This window comes from Stegostoma tigrinum, chromosome 10 (assembly GCF_030684315.1).
Source record: "Stegostoma tigrinum isolate sSteTig4 chromosome 10, sSteTig4.hap1, whole genome shotgun sequence".
In the NCBI taxonomy this organism is placed as follows: domain Eukaryota; kingdom Metazoa; phylum Chordata; class Chondrichthyes; order Orectolobiformes; family Stegostomatidae; genus Stegostoma; species Stegostoma tigrinum.
In genome coordinates this window covers 44612646-44636171 of record NC_081363.1, presented here as the reverse complement: position 1 = coordinate 44636171, position 23526 = coordinate 44612646, and the positions used below count along the sequence as shown (strand labels likewise).

The 23526-nt window shown below is 42.1% G+C and overlaps 1 protein-coding gene across 2 annotated transcripts in view; it reads left to right on the top strand.

Moving 5' to 3' along the window:
- The window catches only part of pygl (phosphorylase, glycogen, liver), a 152500-nt gene that overhangs the window by 76333 nt on the left and 52641 nt on the right, over window positions 1-23526 (top strand). For both annotated transcript variants that reach the window (XM_048537707.1, XM_048537708.1), the window contains 5 exons: window positions 1027-1109; window positions 8803-8943; window positions 9526-9618; window positions 10849-10995; window positions 16000-16163. In XM_048537707.1, coding sequence (XP_048393664.1) covers window positions 1027-1109; window positions 8803-8943; window positions 9526-9618; window positions 10849-10995; window positions 16000-16163 — 628 coding nt within the window. The remainder of the gene's footprint in view (window positions 1-1026; window positions 1110-8802; window positions 8944-9525; window positions 9619-10848; window positions 10996-15999; window positions 16164-23526) is intronic.

Sequence of the window (23526 nt, the reverse complement as noted above, 5' to 3'; positions counted from 1 at the left end):
GATTGAAACATGGAATAAGCATGTTGTCTTATGAGGAAAGATTCAACATACAGGCCTTATTTTCACTGAAGTTGGAAAACTTGACTCAAGTACATAAGACTGTGAAAGATAAATGTGAAAAGAAAATTCATTGTTGTGAGTGAATTCACAACTGGGGATATAATATAAAAAATTAGGGGACATCACCAAGATGAAGAGACACTTTTTCTCTTGGAAGATTGTGTGACATTGGAATTCAGTGTTTCAAAAGATGTTGGAGGTAGCGTCATTTAATATTTTTAAGATAGAAGTAGATAGATTCTTTTTAGGCAAATAAATGAACGGTTGTTTAGAGTAGATGGGAATGTGGAGAGTAAGCAAAGTTAACGTTTCAGGCTCAGTGGCCCTCCTTCAGAACACCATTTCTTGGGCATATGTAAAATATTTGGAATTTGAAATGTTTATCTTGTGTTTACAATCAATTATTCAGCAAAGTACTGTACCATACTGGTCCATTCATTGCAGCCTGGTGACCAGGGTAAACTAAATTGGTGCTGACAGCAAGGCGTTTGATCCTTGCTCCAGCTGGCTGGATTTGGGATCTCTCTCCTTGTTCTTCCTTAGGTGGAGATTGTGACATCATAAGGGACCTGCCTTTGGACGTTGAAGTAAAGAAAAAGAAAGCTTGCACCTACTTGATAAAGATTGGGGTCTGAAAGGATTTTAAAAGGTTTCCTGAGTGATTTGACTGGTTCGCTTTTCGGTCTGGGAGATATCCCAAGTCTGTGTAATTACTGGTGTAATAATTAAAGAGTTAAGTGTTTTTTTCAGTCATATGAATCAAAGTTGTTGATTCGTGAACTAGAATGCCAAAACATTATGATCAAGAATCCTTTACTGTCATACGTCATCTGTACATTACTTTTGACACTAACTGAAATTTAATATTACTCATGACTGACATTTCTATTCTTGCTTTGGAATTGCAGTCAAAGTTATTTATTTCATTACACTATATATCAAACATACTTGTTTCTTTTTCAACAGTTAATGTTGGAGACTATATCCAGGCTGTGTTGGACAGAAATGTGGCTGAAAATATTAGCAGAGTTCTCTACCCTAATGATAATGTAAGTACTAGGAGTATTTTCTAAAAGTGGTGTATGTGTCTATATGTTTATATAATTAACATGATACTAGTAATTCTGTTTTTGCTAACTGTAATGTTCCCAACTGATATTTTTAATGTGGTGGTCTTTCACTGAAACATAAGCATGCTATGCTGTCAATTTGATTTAACAATAAAACAGAAATTTACATGGAGTCTCTGATTTACAAATGTCTGACTGACAAATGCTCATACTTATGAACAGAATCCTATACAAGGTATCATTTTAAAGACCCAACATATGAACATTTCCTAAACTTATGAATAGCTGCTTTACATTGTCCTGTACTGTGCTCTGACCAGAGAGAGTGTTCCCTTCTTGGTCACATTTTTCAGCTTGACATAACTGTTTCTTTCAGTTCCTAGTCTTGAGAAGTTGATAACCTTTTCCTTAATTATTCACACAAATGAGATTAAACTTTCTTAGCTTCAAATAACACCTCCAGAATTCTAACCAAACACTTCTGGCCTGGAATTATCAAACTAAACTGAGTTGACCTATTATTTAACTGTCTTTCGAGGAGCAACTATTCTCAAATCTGAGCCTAGCCAGGTCATCTGTGAGTTGAAGAATTGCTTTCTAATCTGTAGGGTTTTAATAAGCAAAAATCACTTTGGCGAAATCTTCCCAGATTCTGAATGATATGGACTATGGCATGAAGTTTGTGAAAATTGTATGTGATGTTGAGGGATGCTTTTCTTGACATCAGGATCAACAAATCTCAATTTCCAATTAGGTTTTGGACGTTATGATGACATTCTTGCTAGCTAGTGGAGAAAGACCTATTAATAGTGATTAACTGCTCATTATCACCCTCATTACCACTGAATACAATCACATTAATATGCTAGTTCCATTCTACCACCCAATAGGTAGACACTAAGAATAAAAGAACTAGACACTAAAAACACCTGACAGAAAAAAATCTCAGGCATACTCATGGAAACAGACTGTACACATCCAAATCCACAGACTTTGGCATTGAAAACTTGCCAGCCACCCCTTATCATCATGGAACATCTCTGGTCCACTTACAGTACCTTTTTGCACTTTAAAGCTACACATTGGGTCCACCAATAGTTATTGTTGTACTGATACTACAAAGATGATTTACGTGTAGGGGCAGTCACCCAGCTCACAGGTTGGATCAGGCTGCATTAGAGCCATTCACTGCTTCTTTAGCGCTTACTTACTTTGAGTCTATCTGGATTCTCAAGGTATCACAGTCTTGCCTTGCCTTTTGTGTTTTGGCCATTCAGCTGTGCTTAGAGTATTTCTGTCTTGTTTTTCCATTCTGTACAGGCACTGACAGGTTCAGGAAGCTGGTCAAGGTTGTCAGCAATCCTCAGGCAGGGAAATAGCCTTCAGTCAGGTGGTCCCAGCACATGAATTCAAGGGCAGCCTCAGCCTACCAATCACCCTGGCTCTTTCTGCCCCATTGTGGGCTATTTTCTCCCTGAATGGTAGCAAAAGAGGTTTGATGAAGATGAAACTGGCCAGTGGAGGTGAGGAAAAGTGGTGAATTGGCCCAAGCGAGTGAGTAGGCAACATAGAGGCCAGGTAGTATTAGTGGTATGGGAGGTGGGTGAGAGCAAGTGAGGGAAGATGTTGCAGACAGTAGTGAGAGTGGTAGAACATGAACTTTGGTGGGAAATTGGTACAGTAGAGTAGCAGAGATGGAGGAAGTAAAAGATAGCAGAGAGAAGATGGTGGCACTTAGTCTGATGGAGCAGGACCTTCTTATACTTTTGGGCATATATCCAGGTAGTTGAGACCACTATATTGACTATATTGACAGGATTTGCTTTCATGCTGTCTTCTGCTTGTCCTGATAACGAGGACATTGTTCCAGATTCTTGTCCACACATTTCCCTTTATGTTCAGGGCAAATGTCACAAACTGTAACAGTCCTTGTCAAGGAGCACAACAACATTTTACAAATGATGTTGGCATGAGGGATGCCATTCCAGGATGTTCTGGCAGCAGTGAGTTCTGAGTATAGTGAGTGGTTCAGTAGGGCTAGCATTGGACAAGAGTGTCACCATAGGGGTGGGTCATTAAATTTGCAGCAATACGGTGAGAAAACTCTCTCAGTCTCACAGTGGGAACACCTCTGTGAAACTTAACAAAATGAACACAACCCAAAAACAAAAGATTAAGCCCAATGCACACAAGCTTCATCAATAAGTGAGATATTAAGTACTGAATTAAAAGAGGGAAGTAAGCTGGAGAGGAGGAGAGGTTTCAGAAGTAAATTCCATAGTTTAGGATATAGGAAGCTGAAAGCACTAATGGTTCAGCAATTAAAATCAAGGATGCTCAACATATCTCAGATTGTTGAAATGGTAAAGACTATTGTGATTGGAAGGGACAACACTAAGGAGGGATTAGAAATAGTGGTGAGCATTTTAAATTGGATCAGTACGAATCAACATGAAAAATCTTATGAACAAAGGCAACAGAGCTATTTTCTCCAGTTCTCCTATCACCCTTTTATTTTATGCTCCTGCCTAAGCTTGTCTGTGTGAATGTTTGTGGAATTGGTTTGAGTTTTAATTTGTGGAGTTTTATTAAGTAAGTTTAATTATTTCCCCATAGCTAAAATCCAAATACCTCTAAGAAATAGTGATTCTTATTCAGTGGAGAAAATTGGTTCATGCTTTGTATCAACATGAGTCTTAAAGTTAGACAATTTGGGGATTTTGCGTATTTCTTTCAAAGGCTTTAACTCTTGTGACAACTCCAGGAATAACAGGGCTTGATTTCCAGTGTGCTACCCCAGTTTATTGTCAGTCATTGTAAACTATCTCCTTTTTCACTTTGAGTTATCTTTGTGCCATTTTCATGTCACTGACTTCAAAATTGTACTATGGTTTTGCAACTCTCATATTGCTTTTTAAAATCTGTATTAAATTGAACAGAGTCTAGACTTTGGGACATACCTGAATTTGTGACAGGCCCATCATTCTCCCATTTATTTGATCTGCTTAACTTTGTCAAGGAAATCATTGGAGGCAATCCACCTGGCTTCTGGATACTGATATTAAGGAATTGGAATCCGAGGAGAGATCCCCTGTCACAGTGCTTCTTGCCCTCTGGCTTCAAACATTTATTTTGTTTTTTTTTAAAACTGGACACTAAATTGTTAAGAGATAGTAGGAACTGCTGATGCTAGTGCACATTGGTCGAAAATGTCCTCGACCGTGTCTCCCAAAACTCATTTCCCACAACTCATCCCTTACACCCCCTCCCCGCCGTAACAACCAAAACAGAATCCCCCTCGTCCTCACGTACCACCCCACCAACCTCTGGATCTAACGCATTATCCTCTGACATTTCTGCCATCTGCAATCTGACCACACCACCAAAGACATTTTTCCCTCCCTACCCTTATCTGCTTTCCAGAGGGACCATTCAGTCCGTGGCTCCCTTGTCCGCTCCACACTCCCCTCCAGCCCCACCACCCCCGGCACTTTTCCCTGCAACCAAAGCAAGTGCTACACCTGTTCCTTCAACTAGCCCCTCAAACCCAACCCAGGCCCTAAGAAGACCTTCCACATCAAACAGATGTTCACCTGCACATCTGCTAATATGGTATACTGTATCTGCTGTACCTGTTGTGGCCTCCTCTAGACTGGGGGAACCAAGTGAAGGCTTGGGGAACCACTTTGCGGAACACCTACACTCAGTTCTACACCTCCCAGTCGCAAACCATTTAAACTCCCCCTCCCAGTCCTTGGACGACATGTCCATCCTGGGCCTCCTGCATTGCCACGATGACGCCACCCAAAAGCTGCAGGAACAGCATCTCAATTTTTGCTTGGAACCCTGCAGCCCAAGGGTATCAATGTGGACTAAGCTTCAAAATCTCCCCTCCCCCAACCGTATCCCAAAACCAGCCCAGCTATTCCCCATGTCCCTAACCATTCCACCCACCTGAAGCCCCACCCCCATCTCCTACCCACCAACCTCATCCTGCCCCGTTGACCTGTCCGCCCTCCCTGGACCAACCTATCCCCTCCCTAACTCCCCACCTACATTCACCTTCACTGGCTCCAACCCCACCTCTTTGACCTGTCTATCTTCTCTCCACCTATCTTCTGCTTTTCCATCTTCTATCCACCTCCCCCTCTCTCCCTATTTATTTCAGAATCCCCTTCCCCTTCCTCATTTCTGAAGAAGGGTCTCGACCCGAAACGTCAGCTTTCATGCTCCTCCGATGCTGCTTGGCCTATTGTGTTCATCCAGCTCTATACCGTGTTATCACTAAATTGTTAACAGGTTTTTCAATTTTTGGAACAAACTCTGAACCAGTCAGTTCAGTTTTTAACTCCTGAATAAGTCTTTTCTTATCCATATATTTTCTAATGTCCAATTCTATGAGTAAAAAATGAATGAGCCAAATATCAGCCATAGCCATATTGTATAGTGAAGCATAGATGATGCATCATTTAATTTACTCGTGTTACTGTACCTATTTCTTCTATTCTTGTATAAGTTTCATTAACCCATTTCTCTGAATTATCTCCCAGATGGCCAACACTGTGGATGTAAAATTCTCATCCTTGTCTTCAAATCCCTCCATTACCACACCTTCTATACCACTTCCAGCTCTACCATCTCCCCCCGACAATATCTGAACTTCTTTTCTACATCTTCAATTTCAATCATTTCACCATTGGCAACCAAGGCTTCAGTTGCCTTAACTTAAACTCTGGAATTCCTTTCCTAATCTTCTCCACCTTCCTATCTCTTTCTTTCTTTAGGAAACTCCTTAAAGACTATCTTTCGACTGCATCAACACCACTTCTTATGGTTTCATGTCAAACTTTGCTTGATAACATAGAACAGAGAACATTACAGCACAGTATTGGCCCTTCGGCCCTCGATGTTGTGCCGACCTGTCATACCGATCTCAAGCCATTTAACCTACACTATTCCGTGTACGTCCATATGCTTATCCAATGACGACTTAAATGTACCTAAAGTTGGCAAAACTACTACCATTGCAGGCAAAGCGTTCCATTCCCTTACTACTCTCGGAGTAAAGAAACTACCTCTGACATCTGTCCTATATCTTTCACCCCTCAATTTAAAGCTATGCCCCCTCGTGCTCGCCATCACCATCCTAGGAAAAAGGCTCTCCCTATCCACCCTATCTAACCCTCTGATTATTTTATATGTTTCAATTAAGTCACCTCTCAACCTTCTTCTCTCTACTGAAAACAGCCTCAAGTCCCTCAGCCTTTCTTCATAAGACCTTCCCTCCATACCAGGCAACATCCTAGTAAATCTCTGCACCCTTTCCAAAGGTTCCACATCTTTCTTATAATGCGGTGACCAGAACTGTACACAATACTCCAAGTGCGGCCGCACCAGAGATTTCTACAGCTTCACCATTACCTCTTGGTTCCAGAACTCGATCCCTCTATTAATAAAAGCTAAAACACTGTATGCCTTCTTAACAGCCCTGTCAACCTGGGTGGCAACTTTCAAGGATCTGTGTACATGGACACCGAGATCTCTCTACTCATCTACACTACTAAGAATCTTACCACTAGCCCTGTACTTTGCCTTCTGGTTACTCCTACCAAAGTGCATCACCTCACACTTGTCTGCATTAAACTCCATTTGCCACCTCTCAACCCAGCTCTGCAGCTTATCTATGTCTCTCTGCAACCTACAGCATCCTTCGGCACTATCCACAACTCCACTGACCTTGGTGTCGTCTGCAAATTTACTAACCCATCCTTCTACGCCCTCATCCAGTTCATTTATAAAAATGACAAACAGCAGTGGACCCAACACCGACCCTTGCGGTACAACACTAGTAACTGGTCTCCAGGATGAACATTTCCCATCAACTACCACCCTCTGTCTTCTTTCAGCAAGCCAATTTCCGATCCAAACTGCTATATCTCCCACAATTCCATTCCTCCGCATTTTGTACAACAGGCTATTGTGGGGAACCTTATCGAACGCCTTGCTGAAATCCATATACACCACATCAACCGGTTTACTCTCATCTACCCGTTTGGTCACCTTCTCAAAGAACTCAGTAAGGTTTGTGAGGCACGACCTTCCCTTCACAAAACCGTGCTGACTATCCCTAATCAATTTATTCTTTTCTAGATGATTATAAATCCTATCCCTTATAACCTTTTCCAACACTTTACCAACAACTGAGGTAAGGCTCACTGGTCTATAATTACCAGCGTTGTCTCTACTCCCCTTCTGGAGCAGGGGAACCACATTTGCTATCCTCCAGTCATCTGGCACTATTCCTGTAGACAATGACGAGTTAAAGATCAATGCTAAAGGCTCGGCAATCTCCTCCCTGGCGTCCCAGAGGATCCGAGGATAAATCCCATCCGGCCCAGGGGACTTATCTATCTTCACCCTCTGAAGGATTTCTAATACCTCTTCCTTGTGAACCTCAATCCCACCTAGTCTAGTAGCCTGTATCTCAGTATTCTTCTCGACAACATTGTCGTTTTCTAGAGTGAATACTGTTGAAAAATATTCATTTAGCGCTTCCCCTATCTCATCTGACTCCACACACAACTTACCACTACTATCCTTGATTGGGCCTAATCTTACTTTCGTCATTCTTTTACTCCTTAAATACCTTTAGAAAGCCTTAGGGTTTACCCTGATCCTATCCGCCAACAACTTCTCATGTCTCCTCCTGGCTCTTCTGAGCTCTCTCTTTAGGTCTTTCCTGGCTACCTCGTAGCCCTCAAGTGCCCTAACTGAGCCTCCACATCTCATCCTAAAATAAGCCTTCTTCTTCCTCTTGACCAGAGATTCCACCTCCTTCGTAAACCACGGCTCCCGCACTCTACAGCTTCCTCCCTGCCTGACAGGTACATACTTATCTAGGACACACAGGAGCTTTTCCTTGAATAAGTTCCACATTTCTCATGTGCCCATCCCCTGCAGTTTCCTTCCCCATCCTATGATCCCTCACATTCATATGAATTTTCATAGGAGGTTTTGCGATATGAAATATACTATATAAATCCAAACTGTTGTTGATTTTAACTTTGATGCAAAGATTACAGGGCTGAAACGTTCTGTTGAAGTAAAACTGGAATTGAATACTTCTGTTGGAATCAGAACTGACTGTCAATGCTTATTAATGATTCTTGCATCACTCGCTGCTATAAACAAAGGACAAAGTTTGATAAGCATAATTTCAGATTTTTCTCAAAATAGAATGAAAAAACTATTCCCCTGGATAGCATATTCTAAGTATTCATAAAAAATGCATATTTGTGCTGTCATACACACTAGTCATCAGACTGATAGATGATAAAGGATAGCTGGTTGTTCAGAAAGTCCAAACATTGCCTTGCAAAGCAAGAGGTAGATAAATTACACTAAGAAGACTCAGCTACAATCCAAACTTTTGTCCCTTCTGATAATACAGTTCTCTCTAGCATTACAAAGATGGACCAATTTTTCATTCTCTTCAAAACTATGGCTGAAATAATTTTGTGAATTGCCATCATGTAATTAAACCTCCATCTTAAAAGGAATTAAAATAAAATATAACCCAATGAATACATTAAAAGTGTTGACTTTGGAAACTTGATAACTTTCATTGTATTATTCAGAGGCTTAACGTCTCTTAACTGTATTTTGGTTTCAGTTTTTTGAAGGCAAAGAATTGAGACTAAAGCAGGAATACTTTGTTGTTGCTGCCTCACTTCAAGACATTATCCGTCGCTTCAAGTCTTCTAAATTTGGTTGCAAAGATATTAGGAGTTGTTTTGATTCCTTTTCTGACAAGGTAAGTGTCTGTAACTTGGAACAGAAACTTCAAAACCTTGTCATTTTGGAAGGAAGATGAATAACACAGTCAATTTAGGGAAATATCCTTTAATCCAATTCATACTGGTGGGATGAAAAATGTACTTAACAAACCTAACTATTCTCAATGAAACTAATGCTGGTTCAGTTCCTATTGCACATGGGTCCACAGCATAAAATGGTCAGCAGAAATATTGTGTAAAAAACGGTAGATAGTCATCAAGAATGCAGAGCACACAAACAGCCATATAATGATGGAGAATCTCCTCTGCCATTTCCATTCCCAGCTTCTTTTATGCATCCTTTCTACATTACCATCTACTGCAGGGGCTTGAATGAGAACAAAGGATAAGGTCTGTAGATATTAAACTAATTCTGAATCCGAAAAACTAAAGTGTCTAGTGGATTGACGTTATTCTAAACTGAAGCAAATCTTTTCTAAATCATTTGATATGCATTATATATGTGTAATCAATATGATTTTCTGCTTACAAGGGGTAAAATTATGAAAAAGATGCAGTTATATGTGATTTTATATTCATTGATCCCTTTATATCTGTAGGTGGCGATTCAACTAAATGATACTCATCCTGCTTTAGCAATTCCTGAGTTAATGAGGATTTTAGTGGACATCGAGAAAATTGATTGGGATCAGGTTAGACCATGTAAAGAAAATAACTTATTCTAAGCATAGCAGTTCTGAAATGTAAGAGAACAAATCTCAAAAAGCATCTTAATACATTTAGTTGTTTTCCAGTCATAAAGTTTCCATATAACTAAAATGGATTCCCCTATACCTCTTTTGATAAAGATAATTTGGCAAATTAGATTAGATTAGATTCCCTACAGTGTGGAAATAAGCCCTTCAGCCCAACAAGTCCACACTGCCCTTTGGAACATCCCACCCAGACCCATCCCCCTATAACCCACACACCCCTGAACACTATGGGCAATTTAGCATGGCCGATCCACCTAGCCTGCACATCTTTGGACTGTGGGAGGAAACCGGAGCACCTGGAGGAAACCCACACAGACATGGGGAGAATGTGCAAACTCCACACAGACAGTTGTCTGAGGCTGGAATCAAACCTGGGTCCCTGGCGCTGTGAGGCTACGGTGCTAGCCACTGAGCGACCGTGCCACCCTGTAGTGGACTAGTTGTAGCAAAGAATTGTACAGATCAGAAAGCCTGTTTTGAATTTGAATTTTGAATCTTCCCCACCCTCACACCACTCCAGAAAGGGGCTACTGTTGGACTCAATCCTTCAGACTAAAAATAACCTAACGGAAAAGAGTCTTTACCGGCTCTAGTCAATTTCAAATGAATCTGGTTCCATAGCACAAACGTGTCCTCGGTTCGATGTGAATTTACCAACTCATTTGATAATGTCGAGATAATTAAGGGTTGGCACAGTGGCTCAGTGGTTAGCACTGCTGTCTCAAAGTGCCAGCGACCCGAGTTTGATTCCACCCTCAGGTGACTGTCTGAGTGGAGTTTGCACATTCTCCCCATGTCTGCATAGGTTTCTTCTGGGTTCTCTGGTTTCCTCCCACAGTCTAAAGATGTGCAGGCTAGATGGATTGGCCATAGTAAATTGACTGCAGTGCTCAGGACTATGTAGATTAGGTGGGTTATACAGGATGGGTCTGGGTGGGATGATCTGAGGGTCGGTGTGGACTTGTTGGGCCGAAGGGCCTGTTTACACACTGTAGGGATTCAAAGATGATGATTGAAAGCACACAAAAATGGAACTCCAATGGGGAATTGGAGTTTTGGGGAAAGCTCATTAAATGCTGAAAGCATTTGTTGAAGGTAAAATGAGTACACTACAGATTAGAAACTGAAATGATACCTTGAGCAATAACAATTTCTGACATTTTTCAGGCTTGGAAGATCACTAAGAATACATTTGCATACACCAATCACACAATTTTACCTGAAGCCCTTGAGCGCTGGCCTGTGGGTCTCTTTGAGAAACTCCTACCCAGGCATCTGGAGATTATCTATGAGATTAACCAGAGGCATCTAAATGTAAGTGTATAATCTGGTGCTATGTCTTGGGAATAATTATTTCTGTATTTTGTTTTTTTAATTCCTTTGGAAAAATGCAGAAGCATAGTGAACACAACGGATTGCACAGATTAAGATGATAAAATGCTGTGCAGGAAAGATAGTCTTTACATTTGGGCAATGATATAAATTCAGTGCAGACAAATTCTTTTATTCATGGAATATTGGGATTTCCAGGAAATATGGCATTCTTTTATTCTAAGAAGCTGGCTATGAACCTTCTTCTTGAACTACTGAATCTTCTTGATATTAATTTTCCATTATGATATTTGCTAACAATATCAGGCATTTAAGTAAACAATTTATGGCTCCCAATAAAGATATATCCCAGTGAGAAAAAAGGATTCTAGGAAGGGGATAAGCCAACCATCGTTAACCAAGGAAGTTAAGGACAGCATCAAGCAATGAAAAACACACATAGTGGTGAAGATTAGTAATAAGCCAGAGGACTGGTGAAGTGTTTTTGAAAAAAGACAAAAGATATCAAAAAAATAATAAAGAGGGAAAAGATAAACCTTCAGGGTAAACTTGCAATCAATATTATGACGGACAGCAAGAACTTACTAGTAGCAGAATCCCTGCTGATGACTTATATTGGATGGTAATATATAATGCATGTAACACTGTATTACAAGTAACATGTCTGATACGAGGGGAGGGAAATGTTCTGCAGATAATCAAAATACAAAAAGTATTACAAATAGAGTTTAGCAATTACCTTTTTACATGCTAACCCTGGTGGTAAATATCATGTGGAACAAGCACCATACTGTAGACTAAGTTAAGACCTCATATTTGGAAAAACATTTATTCTACTTTTTTTTAAGGGCGGTATGGTGACTTGGTGGATAAAACTGCAGGCTCACAGTGCAAGGAACCCGGTTTTGATTCCAGCCTTGGGTGACCAAAAGGAGTTTGCACCTACTCCCTGTATCTGCATTGGTTTCTTGTTAGGAATTCTTTGGAGGTTAGTGTGGAATCAATGGGCTAAATGGCTTGATTCTGCACTGTAGGGATTTTATACACCAGAAACAATGGTTTTTCTTAATCAAAGATATATTTAAAACATTCAGAATGAAAACAAATTTTTAAATGACACCCGGATATCCCAGATATCCTCCTATTTCAAGGACTGCAACTTACCCCCTCCGGCGATCAAAAATGCCCTCAACACCATCTTTTGCATTTCCTGCACTTCTGCCCTCAAACGCCCACTCCCCAAAACAAAAGACAGAGTCCCCCTGGTCCTCACATACCACCCCACAAACCTTCACATCCAGTATATCATCCTCTGCCACTTCCACAACTACAATCCGACCGCATGACCAAAGAGATATTTCCCTTCTATTCCTTTGTGCCTTTCATAGGGACCACTCACTCCGCGATTCCCTTGTCCACTCCACTCTGCCCACTAACCCACCACCCCCAACACCTTTCCCTGCAACCGCATGATGTGCTACACCTGTCCCCACACCTCCCCCTCCATTCAAGGCCCAAAACAAACTTTCCATATCCGCAGGGGTTCACTTGTACATCCTCCAACCTGGTCCACTGTATCTATTGCTCCCGATGTGGCCTCCTCTATATCAGTGAGACAAAGCTCAGGACTCCGGGACCATTTCATGGAACATCTGCACTCTGAACATGATAATTGACAGCACCTCTGGTTGCTAACCATTTTAACTCCCTCTCCCACTCCCTTGATGACATGTTCATCCAGGTCCTCCTACAGTGCCACAATGGTGCCACATGCAAACTGGAGAAGCAACACCTCATGTTCCACCTTGGGAGCCGACAGCCTGAGGGCCTGAACATAGAAATCACTGGTTTTAAAATCTACCCATCCCCACCTCATCCCACATCCAACCTCCCTCTCATCCCCACCTCCTTGACCTGACACAACTTAACCATTTTCTACCCATCTATTCGCCCCGTCTTTTCTACAGAATAATCTCAAATATCCGCTACCGACATCATTTATCACCATCCACCTTATCTTTCCCCAACTCCACCCATCCTCCTGCTCTCCTCCATCATCTGTCAAGTTTTCTGTCCCACCTATCCACCCCACTCTACCAATTGACCAATCCCCACTACCGACTACCTGCATCCACTTATCAACATCCCACCTACCATCCCCAGCCCATCTCTCATCCTCTATTTATTTCCCAGCTCCCCTCCCCCTCCTCAGTTCTGAAGAAGGTCCTGACCTGAATTGTCAACTTGCCTGCAATTCTGATACCGCCTGACCTGCTGTGTTCCTCCAGCTCCACACTAGGTTATTATCTGAATTGCGAAAGATTGAGAAGGGGAGAGTTGCAGCGAGGCTTGGTTGTCTTTTTGCACCCAGTGGTTGAAGGATGCATGCACATGCAGAAGGCAGTAATGAAGGCAAATGGTATGTTAGCCTTCATAGCAAGAGGTTCGGTTGCAGGGATATCTCTCTGCAATTGTACAGGGTCTTGGTAAGAAAACACCTGGACTATTGAGTGCAGCTTGGTCTCTTCTTACCTGAGGAAGGATGTTCTGGCAATGGAGGGAGTGCAATGAAGATTTACCGGATGATTCCTGGAATAGCAGGACTAATGTATGAAGAGAGTCTGGATTAGTAGAGTGTAGAACAATGAAGAGGGATATCATAAAAACCTGTAAAATTCTAACAGGACTAGGCAGAGAACATACAGGGAGGATGTTCCTGATGACTAGAGAGTCACCAACCAGGGACGTAGTCTCAGGTTAGGGTGTAGGCTTTTTATGACTTTGGGTGAGGAGAAATTTCTTCATTCATAGAGTGCTGAGCCGGTGGAATTCTCTGGCACAGAAAGCAGTTGAGGCAAACATTGAATGTTTACAAAAGAAATTAGGTATTGTTCTTAGCGCTGAAGAGATCAAAAGGTATTAGGAGAAAGTGGAAACAGAATTGAGTTGCACAATCAACCACTATCATATTGAATGATGAAACAAGCTCAAAAGGGCCACTTGGCCAACTCCTACTCCCAGTTCTTATTTTTCTATGGAAAAGTCCCAGATGCTTGGACTACTGCAATATCTTCCTTTCAAAAGGGTAACACAAAACAGGCAACTCTAAGACAGAACAATTGCTGTCATCTGTCACTGGGTCTTAAGTACCACTTGCTTCCCTCAGAGTTGCTCTCACCATATTCATTCATATAATTTATCAATGTCATTGTGATAAAGAAATCATGATAAAAGTTGGAGGTCAGCAGGGAGGTGGGTCATTTCAGTAGATGCGTCAGGTAAGGGATTTGACATGCATATGTCTATTTTAGATTAAGAGGAAAACTGAGAATGAAATATGTGGTTGAGACTACTGCAGTGGTCTGGCGATGGTTTTACAGACTGGAGAGAATAAAGCCTAGCATAGTGATTCTTCATCTGATCCAAATCTACCTTTATTCCCCATACTTCGATATGTTTCATTAATTTTTGATAACAACATCTTTGAGTCCAGCTAGCCTTTCTATATAATTTTTCATTATCAATCTTTAGCCCATTCAGACTTTCAACTATATCCTGCTTCATTATGACTTTGACAGCAGCTTCTTTGATGGAGATAGGTTTATAGTAATCATGATTAGTATTTCAGCCTTGCCCTGCACCTCTATGTGTAAATTTCCTTTTTTGGTCCCTAATCAGTCTAACTCCTCATGACTTTTTTACTATTTAGCTCTTATGGAAGATCTTTGGATTTCCTTTTCTATATGTAGCTTAAGTATTATAACAGTATGATTATGGTTTTCGATATGTTTCATTACTGGCACCCTTGATCCACTTGCCTTATCACATTCACAGAACCATCCCCAATGTTGTCTATTTTGCAAAGGTAGCCTCCGACATTAATGTGAGTACATGGATTTTCCTGGTTTTGCAATTCTCTCAATTAATTTGTGTTCACTTCTCCTTCAAGAATTGTGCTAGTAGGTTAGATTGTACTCTGTTGAAAATTTTTGAAAACGTGAAGCAGTATAGTACAATGTATAAGTTAGCGGGACAAAGCAATTAATCTAAATGAGAGAGAGAAGTAGTGAGGACAGTAGAAGCTCCCATGCAAGTAAAAGCGGAAAGAGGAGTAGTGATCTCCAAATAACAACTGGCAGAGTGTTATAGAGGTATACAGTACAGAAACAGGTTTTTAGGATTAGTTGCGCTGAAGAGCCTGTTTGCAAAAGGAATAGAAAACAGAAGCGGGAAGTGTGACTATTATGTAAGGTCGTACAGTGTGACAGTACAAGATATGAAGAAGTGGCCACTGAAAAATACCGAATGGTCACAGCAATTTGGTATGGGGTTCTTGAAACAGGATTAAGAGACCTCATTTCACACAGTTAAGGAACATAATTATAATTCAGGCTTGGAGCTGAATGGTTTTCTATGCTGACAAAGAAATTCTAGCATAGAACATAGAACATAGAACATTACAGCACAGTACAGGCCCTTTGGCCCTCGATGTTGTGCTGACCTGTCATACCAATCTCAAGCCCATCTAACTTACACTATTCCATGTACGTCCATATGCTTATCCAATGACGACTTAAATGTACCTAAAGTTGGCGAATCTACTACCGTTGCAGGCAAAGCGTTCCATTCCCTTACTACTCTCGGAGTAAAGAAACTACCTCTGACATCTGTCCTATATCTTTCACCCCTCAATTTAAAGCTATGCCCCCTCGTGCTCGCCGTCACCATCCATGTTTAGTCACAGCACATTGCATCTAACATTTGGGTCCAAAATAGATAGGAGCAGTGAAGTTGATTTATTCTTTTCCTCGTTAATTAATTTTCCAATCATTTTTTAAAAATATACGCTGCAATGATTTGGAATGGAATAGTTGTTTGACCAATTTGACCAAAATTATTTCCTACTCTCAAATGTTGCTATATTGCAATTTAATTTGTCTATTTTTAAAAATTCTGCATTTTTCATACAACTGCTCTTTTCCGTAGTCAATTGCAACTTTTTATCCTGAAGATAACCAACGTTTAAGACGAATGTCACTAATAGAAGAGGATGGAGAAAAGAAGATAAATATGGCACACCTTTGCATTGTCGGTTCTCATGCAGTGAATGGCGTCGCCAAGATTCATTCCAAGATCATCAAAGACCAAGTGTAAGGATAAATTTGAATGCTTTTAAATTATTCATTGCCTGTAATAATTCTGAATGATCTTTGCCAACTTTTGCCAACAATAATTGTTCTTACTTGAAAGAGACTAAACCACCATTCATACATCACAAATGTTGCCTGAACAATACATTCAAAAATCATGAAAACAGGAACTAATTTTTCAGCCTTCCAGGGGTGTGGAGCAAATTGCCCCAAAAAGACTTACTGCCGCATTCCTGCTGACACTATATCTAAAATAATTCTCCCAGTCCAAAGGGCAAGCGTGAATATTCCACAATCTCCCAACCCATTAGTCACATGGTACTCATTGATACATGTAGAAACATATTCTCAATTTTAGAGAGTACTAAGTGCAAAGTGGACTGCCTGTATCAGCAGTATCAGCTGGCAGTCCAGCCAAAGACAATTCCATAGGATAAATACATTTTTGTTTTTGTGAACTTAAAAGATATAGGAATACCCACAAAGGCCACACAAAAATGCTGCAACTGCTTGCTGGGTGATCTTGTCCTCCATACACATGTAGGACTTTTTCAGTTCAGAAGAAGGTTATTCAGTCCATTGTGTTATTTGGAAACAGTTATTCAACTCTAATTCAGTTCTGATTCTATCATTCTGTTTAAAGAGGTTTTTTTCTGGTCTGTCTACTGCTGTTTTCTCAAAGGTTTCAGTCATGTTCTCTTTTATTGCTTCTGTTCAGACTTTTGGTGGATTCTTCTTCGTGTGTAATCTGTAGAATTTTCTTTGATGATTGAGAATAGACTGATGGGCTGATAACTGACCAGTTGGATTTGTCCTATTTCCTGTGAACAGGACATACCTAGGTAATTTTCCATATTTTGAGGAAGATACCAATATTGTACCTGGGCTAGAACAACTTGACTACTATGTGACTAGGATGTGGATAGTTCTGGAGTACAAGTTTTCAGTACTGCTGCTGGAACATTGTTGGAGCCCACAGCCTTTGCCCCCTACTGTTTCTTAGTGTTGTACAGTTGGTCCAGTTGGCTGAAGACTGACATCTAGGACTGGGAGACTTCAGGAGAAAGCCAAGATTGGTTATTCACTCAACACTTCTGACTAAAAATGGATGCAGATGGATTTGGGGAGGCGATGGTTTAATGGTATTATTGCTGAACTGTTAATCCAAAGATCCAGGTAATGTTCAAATCCTGCCATGGCAGTTTGTGGAATTTGAATTAAGAGTCTAATGATGACCATGAAATCTATTGGCAATTGTTGGGAAAAACCCATTTGGTTCACTAATGTCCTTTCAACAGAGTGAAAGATGGGATGGAATGCAGCAGTGGCAGCAGGAGAGATACTTGAGGAACAGGGCCTGGACTGAGGTCAGTTGAAGCAGCATCAGCAGCAGCAACTGACTGAAGGAGACTGAACCTGGGGGGTGAACTGTGACAACAGGATAAATACTTGAGGAGCGGGGTCAGTCAGAGCAAATATGTGGAGCCACATCTGGGGGTAGAGCTCTGGAGTGACACATTACTCAAAAAGTGACTGAGGCTAGGCTGCTCAGGAAACAGGTTTTCAGACTGAGTGAGTAGTGTCTGGCGAGAGATAAAGTACTTATTTTTTGTAGTTGTAGTCTGTTAAGAATAGAGAGCTGGTGTGAGAGACCTGAATTGGGTGACGAGTAGATTATATTGTGTAGTCAGTTCCTAGATTATTGTCTGTCATTGGTAAGATTGATTTAGTCAGTAAGGTTCAGAATGCTATCCAAAGATGTAGAGGAAAGGATAGCAAAGATGATGCTCGATAGGAGTGAGAGAGACAGGGTAGTTATCATGGGGGACTTCAACTTTCCAAATATTGACTGGGAACACTATAGTTCGAGTACCATAGATGGGTCAGTTTTTGTCCAGTGTGTGCAGGAGGGATTCCTGACACAGTATGTAGATAGGCCAACAAGGGGCGAAGCCACATTAGATTTGGTACTGGGTAATGAACCTGGCCAGGTGTCAGATTTGGAAGAAGGTGAGCACTTTGGTGATAGTGATCACAATTCTGTTATGTGCTCCTGAGATGCTGCTTGGCCTGCTGTGTTCATCCAGCCTCACATTTTATTATCTTACAATTCTGTTATGTTTACTTTAGTGATGGAAAGGGATAGGTGTATACCACTGGGCAAGAGTTATAGCTGGGGGAAAGGCAATTACGATGAGATTAGGCAAGATTTAGGGAGCATAGGATGGGGAAGTAAACTGCAGGGGATGGGCACATTAGAAATGTGGAACTTATTCAAGGAAAAGCTCCTGTGTGTCCTAGATAAGTATGTACCTGTCAGGCAGGGAGGAAGCTGCAGAGTGCGGGAGCCGTGGTTTACGAAGGAGGTGGAATCTCTGGTCAAGAGGAAGAAGAAGGCTTATGTTATGATGAGATGTGAAGGCTCAGTTAGGGCACTTGAGGGCTACGAGGTAGCCAGGAAAGACCTAAAGAGAGAGCTCAGAAGAGCCAGGAGGAGACATGAGAAGTTGTTGGCGGATAGGATCAGGGTAAACCCTAAGGCTTTCTATAGGTATTTAAGGAGTAAAAGAATGACGAAAGTAAGATTAGGCCCAATCAAGGATAGTAGTGGTAAGTTGTGTGTGGAGTCAGATGAGATAGGGGAAGCGCTAAATGAATATTTTTCAACAGTATTCACTCTAGAAAACGACAATGTTGTCGAGAAGGATACTGAGATACAGGCTACTAGACTAGGTGGGATTGAGGTTCACAAGGAAGAGGTATTAGAAATCCTTCAGAGGGTGAAGATAGATAAGTCCCCTGGGCCGGATGGGATTTATCCTCGGATCCTCTGGGACGCCAGGGAGGAGATTGCCGAGCCTTTAGCATTGATCTTTAACTCGTCATTGTCTACAGGAATAGTGCCAGATGACTGGAGGATAGCAAATGTGGTTCCCCTGCTCCAGAAGGGGAGTAGAGACAACGCTGGTAATTATAGACCAGTGAGCCTTACCTCAGTTGTTGGTAAAGTGTTGGAAAAGGTTATAAGGGATAGGATTTATAATCATCTAGAAAAGAATAAATTGATTAGGGATAGTCAGCACGGTTTTGTGAAGGGAAGGTCGTGCCTCACAAACCTTACTGAGTTCTTTGAGAAGGTGACCAAACGGGTAGATGAGAGTAAACCGGTTGATGTGGTGTATATGGATTTCAGCAAGGCGTTCGATAAGGTTCCCCACAATAGCCTGTTGTACAAAATGCGGAGGAATGGAATTGTGGGAGATATAGCAGTTTGGATCGGAAATTGGCTTGCTGAAAGAAGACAGAGGGTGGTAGTTGATGGGAAATGTTCATCCTGGAGACCAGTTACTAGTGTTGTACCGCAAGGGTCGGTGTTGGGTCCACTGCTGTTTGTCATTTTTATAAATGAACTGGATGAGGGCGTAGAAGGATGGGTTAGTAAATTTGCAGACGACACCAAGGTCAGTGGAGTTGTGGATAGTGCCGAAGGATGCTGTAGGTTGCAGAGAGACATAGATAAGCTGCAGAGCTGGGTTGAGAGGTGGCAAATGGAGTTTAATGCAGACAAGTGTGAGGTGATGCACTTTGGTAGGAGTAACCAGAAGGCAAAGTACAGGGCTAGTGGTAAGATTCTTAGTAGTGTAGATGAGTAGAGAGATCTCGGTGTCCATGTACACAGATCCTTGAAAGTTGCCACCCAGGTTGACAGGGCTGTTAAGAAGGCATACAGTGTTTTAGCTTTTATTAATAGAGGGATCGAGTTCTGGAACCAAGAGGTAATGGTGAAGCTGTAGAAAACTCTGGTGCGGCCGCACTTGGAGTATTATGTACAGTTCTGGTCACGGCATTATAAGAAAGATGTGGAAGCTTTGGAAAGGGTGCAGAGGAGATTTACTAGGATGTTGCCTGGTATGGAGGGAAGGTCTTACGAGGAAAGGCTGAGGGACTTGAGGCTGTTTTCATTAGAGAGAAGAAGGTTGAGAGGTGACTTAATTGAAACATATAAAATAATCAGAGGGTTAGATAGGGTGGATAGGGAGAGCCTTTTTCCTAGGATGGTGATGGCGATCACGAGGGGGCATAGCTTTAAATTGAGGGGTGAAAGATATAGGACAGATGTCAGAGGTAGTTTCTTTACTCCAAGAGTAGTAAGGGAATGGAACGCTTTGCCTGCAACAGTAGTAGATTTGCCAACTTTAGGTATATTTAAGTCGTCATTGAATAAGCATATGGACATACATGGAATAGTGTAGGTTAGATGGGCTTGAGATCGGTATGACAGGTCGGCACAACATCGAGGGCCGAAGGGCCAATACTGTGCTGTAATGTTCTATGTTCTATGTTCTATGTTCTCCTGTAATATGTGGGAAATCAGGGACACTTCCAGTGTCCATGGTGACTACATATGCAAGATGTCTCTTCAGTTACAACTCCTGGTTTGCCACATGGAGCACCTAGAGATTCGAATGGACTCTCTATGGGGCACCCATGAGGCTGAGAATGTGGATAGCGCATTTAGTGAGCTGGCCACCACCAGAGAAGAGTTGGGCATCATCTAGAAGACAAATAAGTGTGGGCAGGCAGAAGTCCCATGTGGCCATTCCCTCCCAAACAGGTATACCATTTTGGAGATAATGGGAACTGCAGATGCTGGAGAATCCAAGATAACAAAGTGTGAAGCTGGATGAACACAGCAGGCCAAGCAGCATCTCAGGAGCACAAAAGCTGACATTTTGGGCCTAGACCCTTCATCAGAGAGGGTCAGAGAGGCATCACACTTTCTTATACCATTTTGGATACAGTTGAAGGAGATGACCTCTCAGGAGAAAGCAGCAGCAAGATCAGTGGCACCACAACTGGTACTGTTGTACTGCAGGGAGGTTGAAGTGTGGGCAAGCAGAGGTGATAGGGGACTGTGTAGCCAGGGAACAGACAGGCATTTCTGTGGCCATGAGTGAGATTCCAGGATGGTGTGTTGCCTCCCTGATGTCAGAATCAAAGATGTTTCTGAGCAAGCACAGAATATTCTGAAGGGAGAAGGCGAGCAGCCAGAGGTTGTAGTCTGTATTGGTATTAACAACATTGGCACAAAAGAAAGATGATGTCCTGCAAAGGGAGTTCAGGGAGTTATATAGGAAGTTGAAAAGCAGGACCTCTAGGGTTATTATCTCAGGATTATTTCCTGTGCGACATGCCATGAAGCAAGGAATAAGAAGATAGTACATTAGGACATAGAACAACACAGCGCAGAACAGGCCCTTCGGCCCTCGATGTTGCGCAGACCTGTGAACTCATCTAAGCCCCTCCCCCTACACTATCCCATCATTATCCATATGCTTATCCAAGGACTGTTTAAATGCCCCTAATGTGGCTGAGTTAACTACGTTGGCAGGCAGAGCGTTCCACGCCCTTACCACTCTCTGAGTAAAGAACCTGCATCTGACATCTATCACCCCTCAATTTGTAGCTATGCCCCCTTGTACAAGCTGAAGTCATCATCCTTGGAAAAAGACTCTCACTGTCCACCCTATCTAATCCTCTGATCAAGTTGTATGTCTCTATTAAATCCCCTCTTAGCCTCCTTCTCTCCAATGAGCATGGATCAGTACCTGGTGCTATGATGTTGTGGCCATAACAGAGACATGGGCTTCTCAGGGGCAGGAATGGTTGCTGGATGTTCCAGGGTTTAGAGCATTTAAAAAGAATAGGGAGGGGGGAAAAAGAGGAGGGGGTGTAGCACTACTAATCAGAGAGGGTATCACAGCTACAGAAGCTTCCATTGTCGAGGAAGATCTGCCTACCGAGTCAGTGTGGGTGGAAATTAGGAACAGCAAGGGAGTAGTCACCTCGTTAGGGGTTTACTACAGGCCCCCCAGTAGCAGCAGGGAGATTGAAGAAAGCATGGGTCGGCAGATTTTGGAAAAGTGTGGACGTAGTAGGGTTGTTGTAATGGGTGACTTTAACTTTGCCAATATTGATTGGAACCTCCTTCGAGCAGAAGATTTGAATGGAGCTGTTTTTGTAAGGTGTATTCAGGAGGGTTTCCTAACTCAGTACATTGACAGGCCGACGAGGGGAGAGGCCATTCTAGACTTGGTGCTCGGAAACGAGCCGGGGCAGGTATCAGATCTTGTGGTGGGAGAGCATTTTGGTGATAGTGACCATAACTGCCTCACATTCTACATAGCTATGGAGAAGGAGAGGATTAGGCAAAATGGGAGGATATTTAATTGGGGAAGAGGAAACTATGACGCGATTAGACATGAGTTAGGAAGCATGGACTGGGAGCAATTGTTCCATGGTAAAGGCACTATAGACATGTGGAGACTGTTTAAGGAACAGTTGTTGCGAGTGATGAATAAATATGTCCCTCTGAGACAGGCAAGAAGAGGTAAGATAAAGGAACCTTGGATGACGAGAACGATGGAGCTTCTCGTCAAAAGGAAGAAGGTAGCTTACATAAGGTGGAGGAAGCTAGGGTCAAGCTCAGCTCTAGAGGATTACAGGCAGGTGAGGAAGGAGCTCAAAAATGGTCTGAGCAGAGCCAGGAGGGGGCACGAGAAAGGCTTGGCAGAACGGATTAGGGAGAACACAAAGGCATTTTACACTTATGTGAGGAATAAGAGAATAGTCAAAGAAAGAGTAGGGCCGATCAGGGATAGCATAGGGAACTTGTGTGTGGAGTCTGAGGAGGTAGGGAAAGCCCTAAATGAGTTTTTGCTTCTGTCTTTATGAAAGAAACGAACTTTGTAGTGAATGAAACCTTTAAAGAGCAGGTGTGCATGCTGGAATGGATAGAGTTAGAGGAAGCTGATGTGCTGAAAATTTTGTCAAACATTAAGATTGACAAGTCGCCAGACCGAGACCAGATTTGTCCTCGGCTGCTTTGGGAAATGAGAAATGCAATTGCTTCGCCACTTGCGAAGATCTTTGCATCCTCGCTCTCCACTGGAGTTGTACCTGAGGACTGGAGAGAGGCATATGTAATTCCTTTCTTCAAGAAAGGAAATAGGGAAATCCCCGGCAATTACAGACCAGTAAGTCTCACGTCTGTCGTCTGCAAGGTGTTAGAAAGGATTCTGAGGGATAGGATTTATGACCATCTGGAAGACCATGGCTTGATTAAATGCAGTCAACACGGCTTTGTGAGGGGCAGATCATGCCTCACAAACCTTATCGAGTTCTTTGAGGATGTGACTAGAAAAGTTGATGAGGGTCGAGCTGTGGATGTGGTGTATATGGACTTCAGCAAGGCATTTGATAAGGTTCCCCATGGTAGGCTCATTCAGAAGGTCAGGAGGAATGGGATACCGGGGAACTTAGCTGTCTGGATACAGAACTGGCTGGCCAACAGAAGACACCG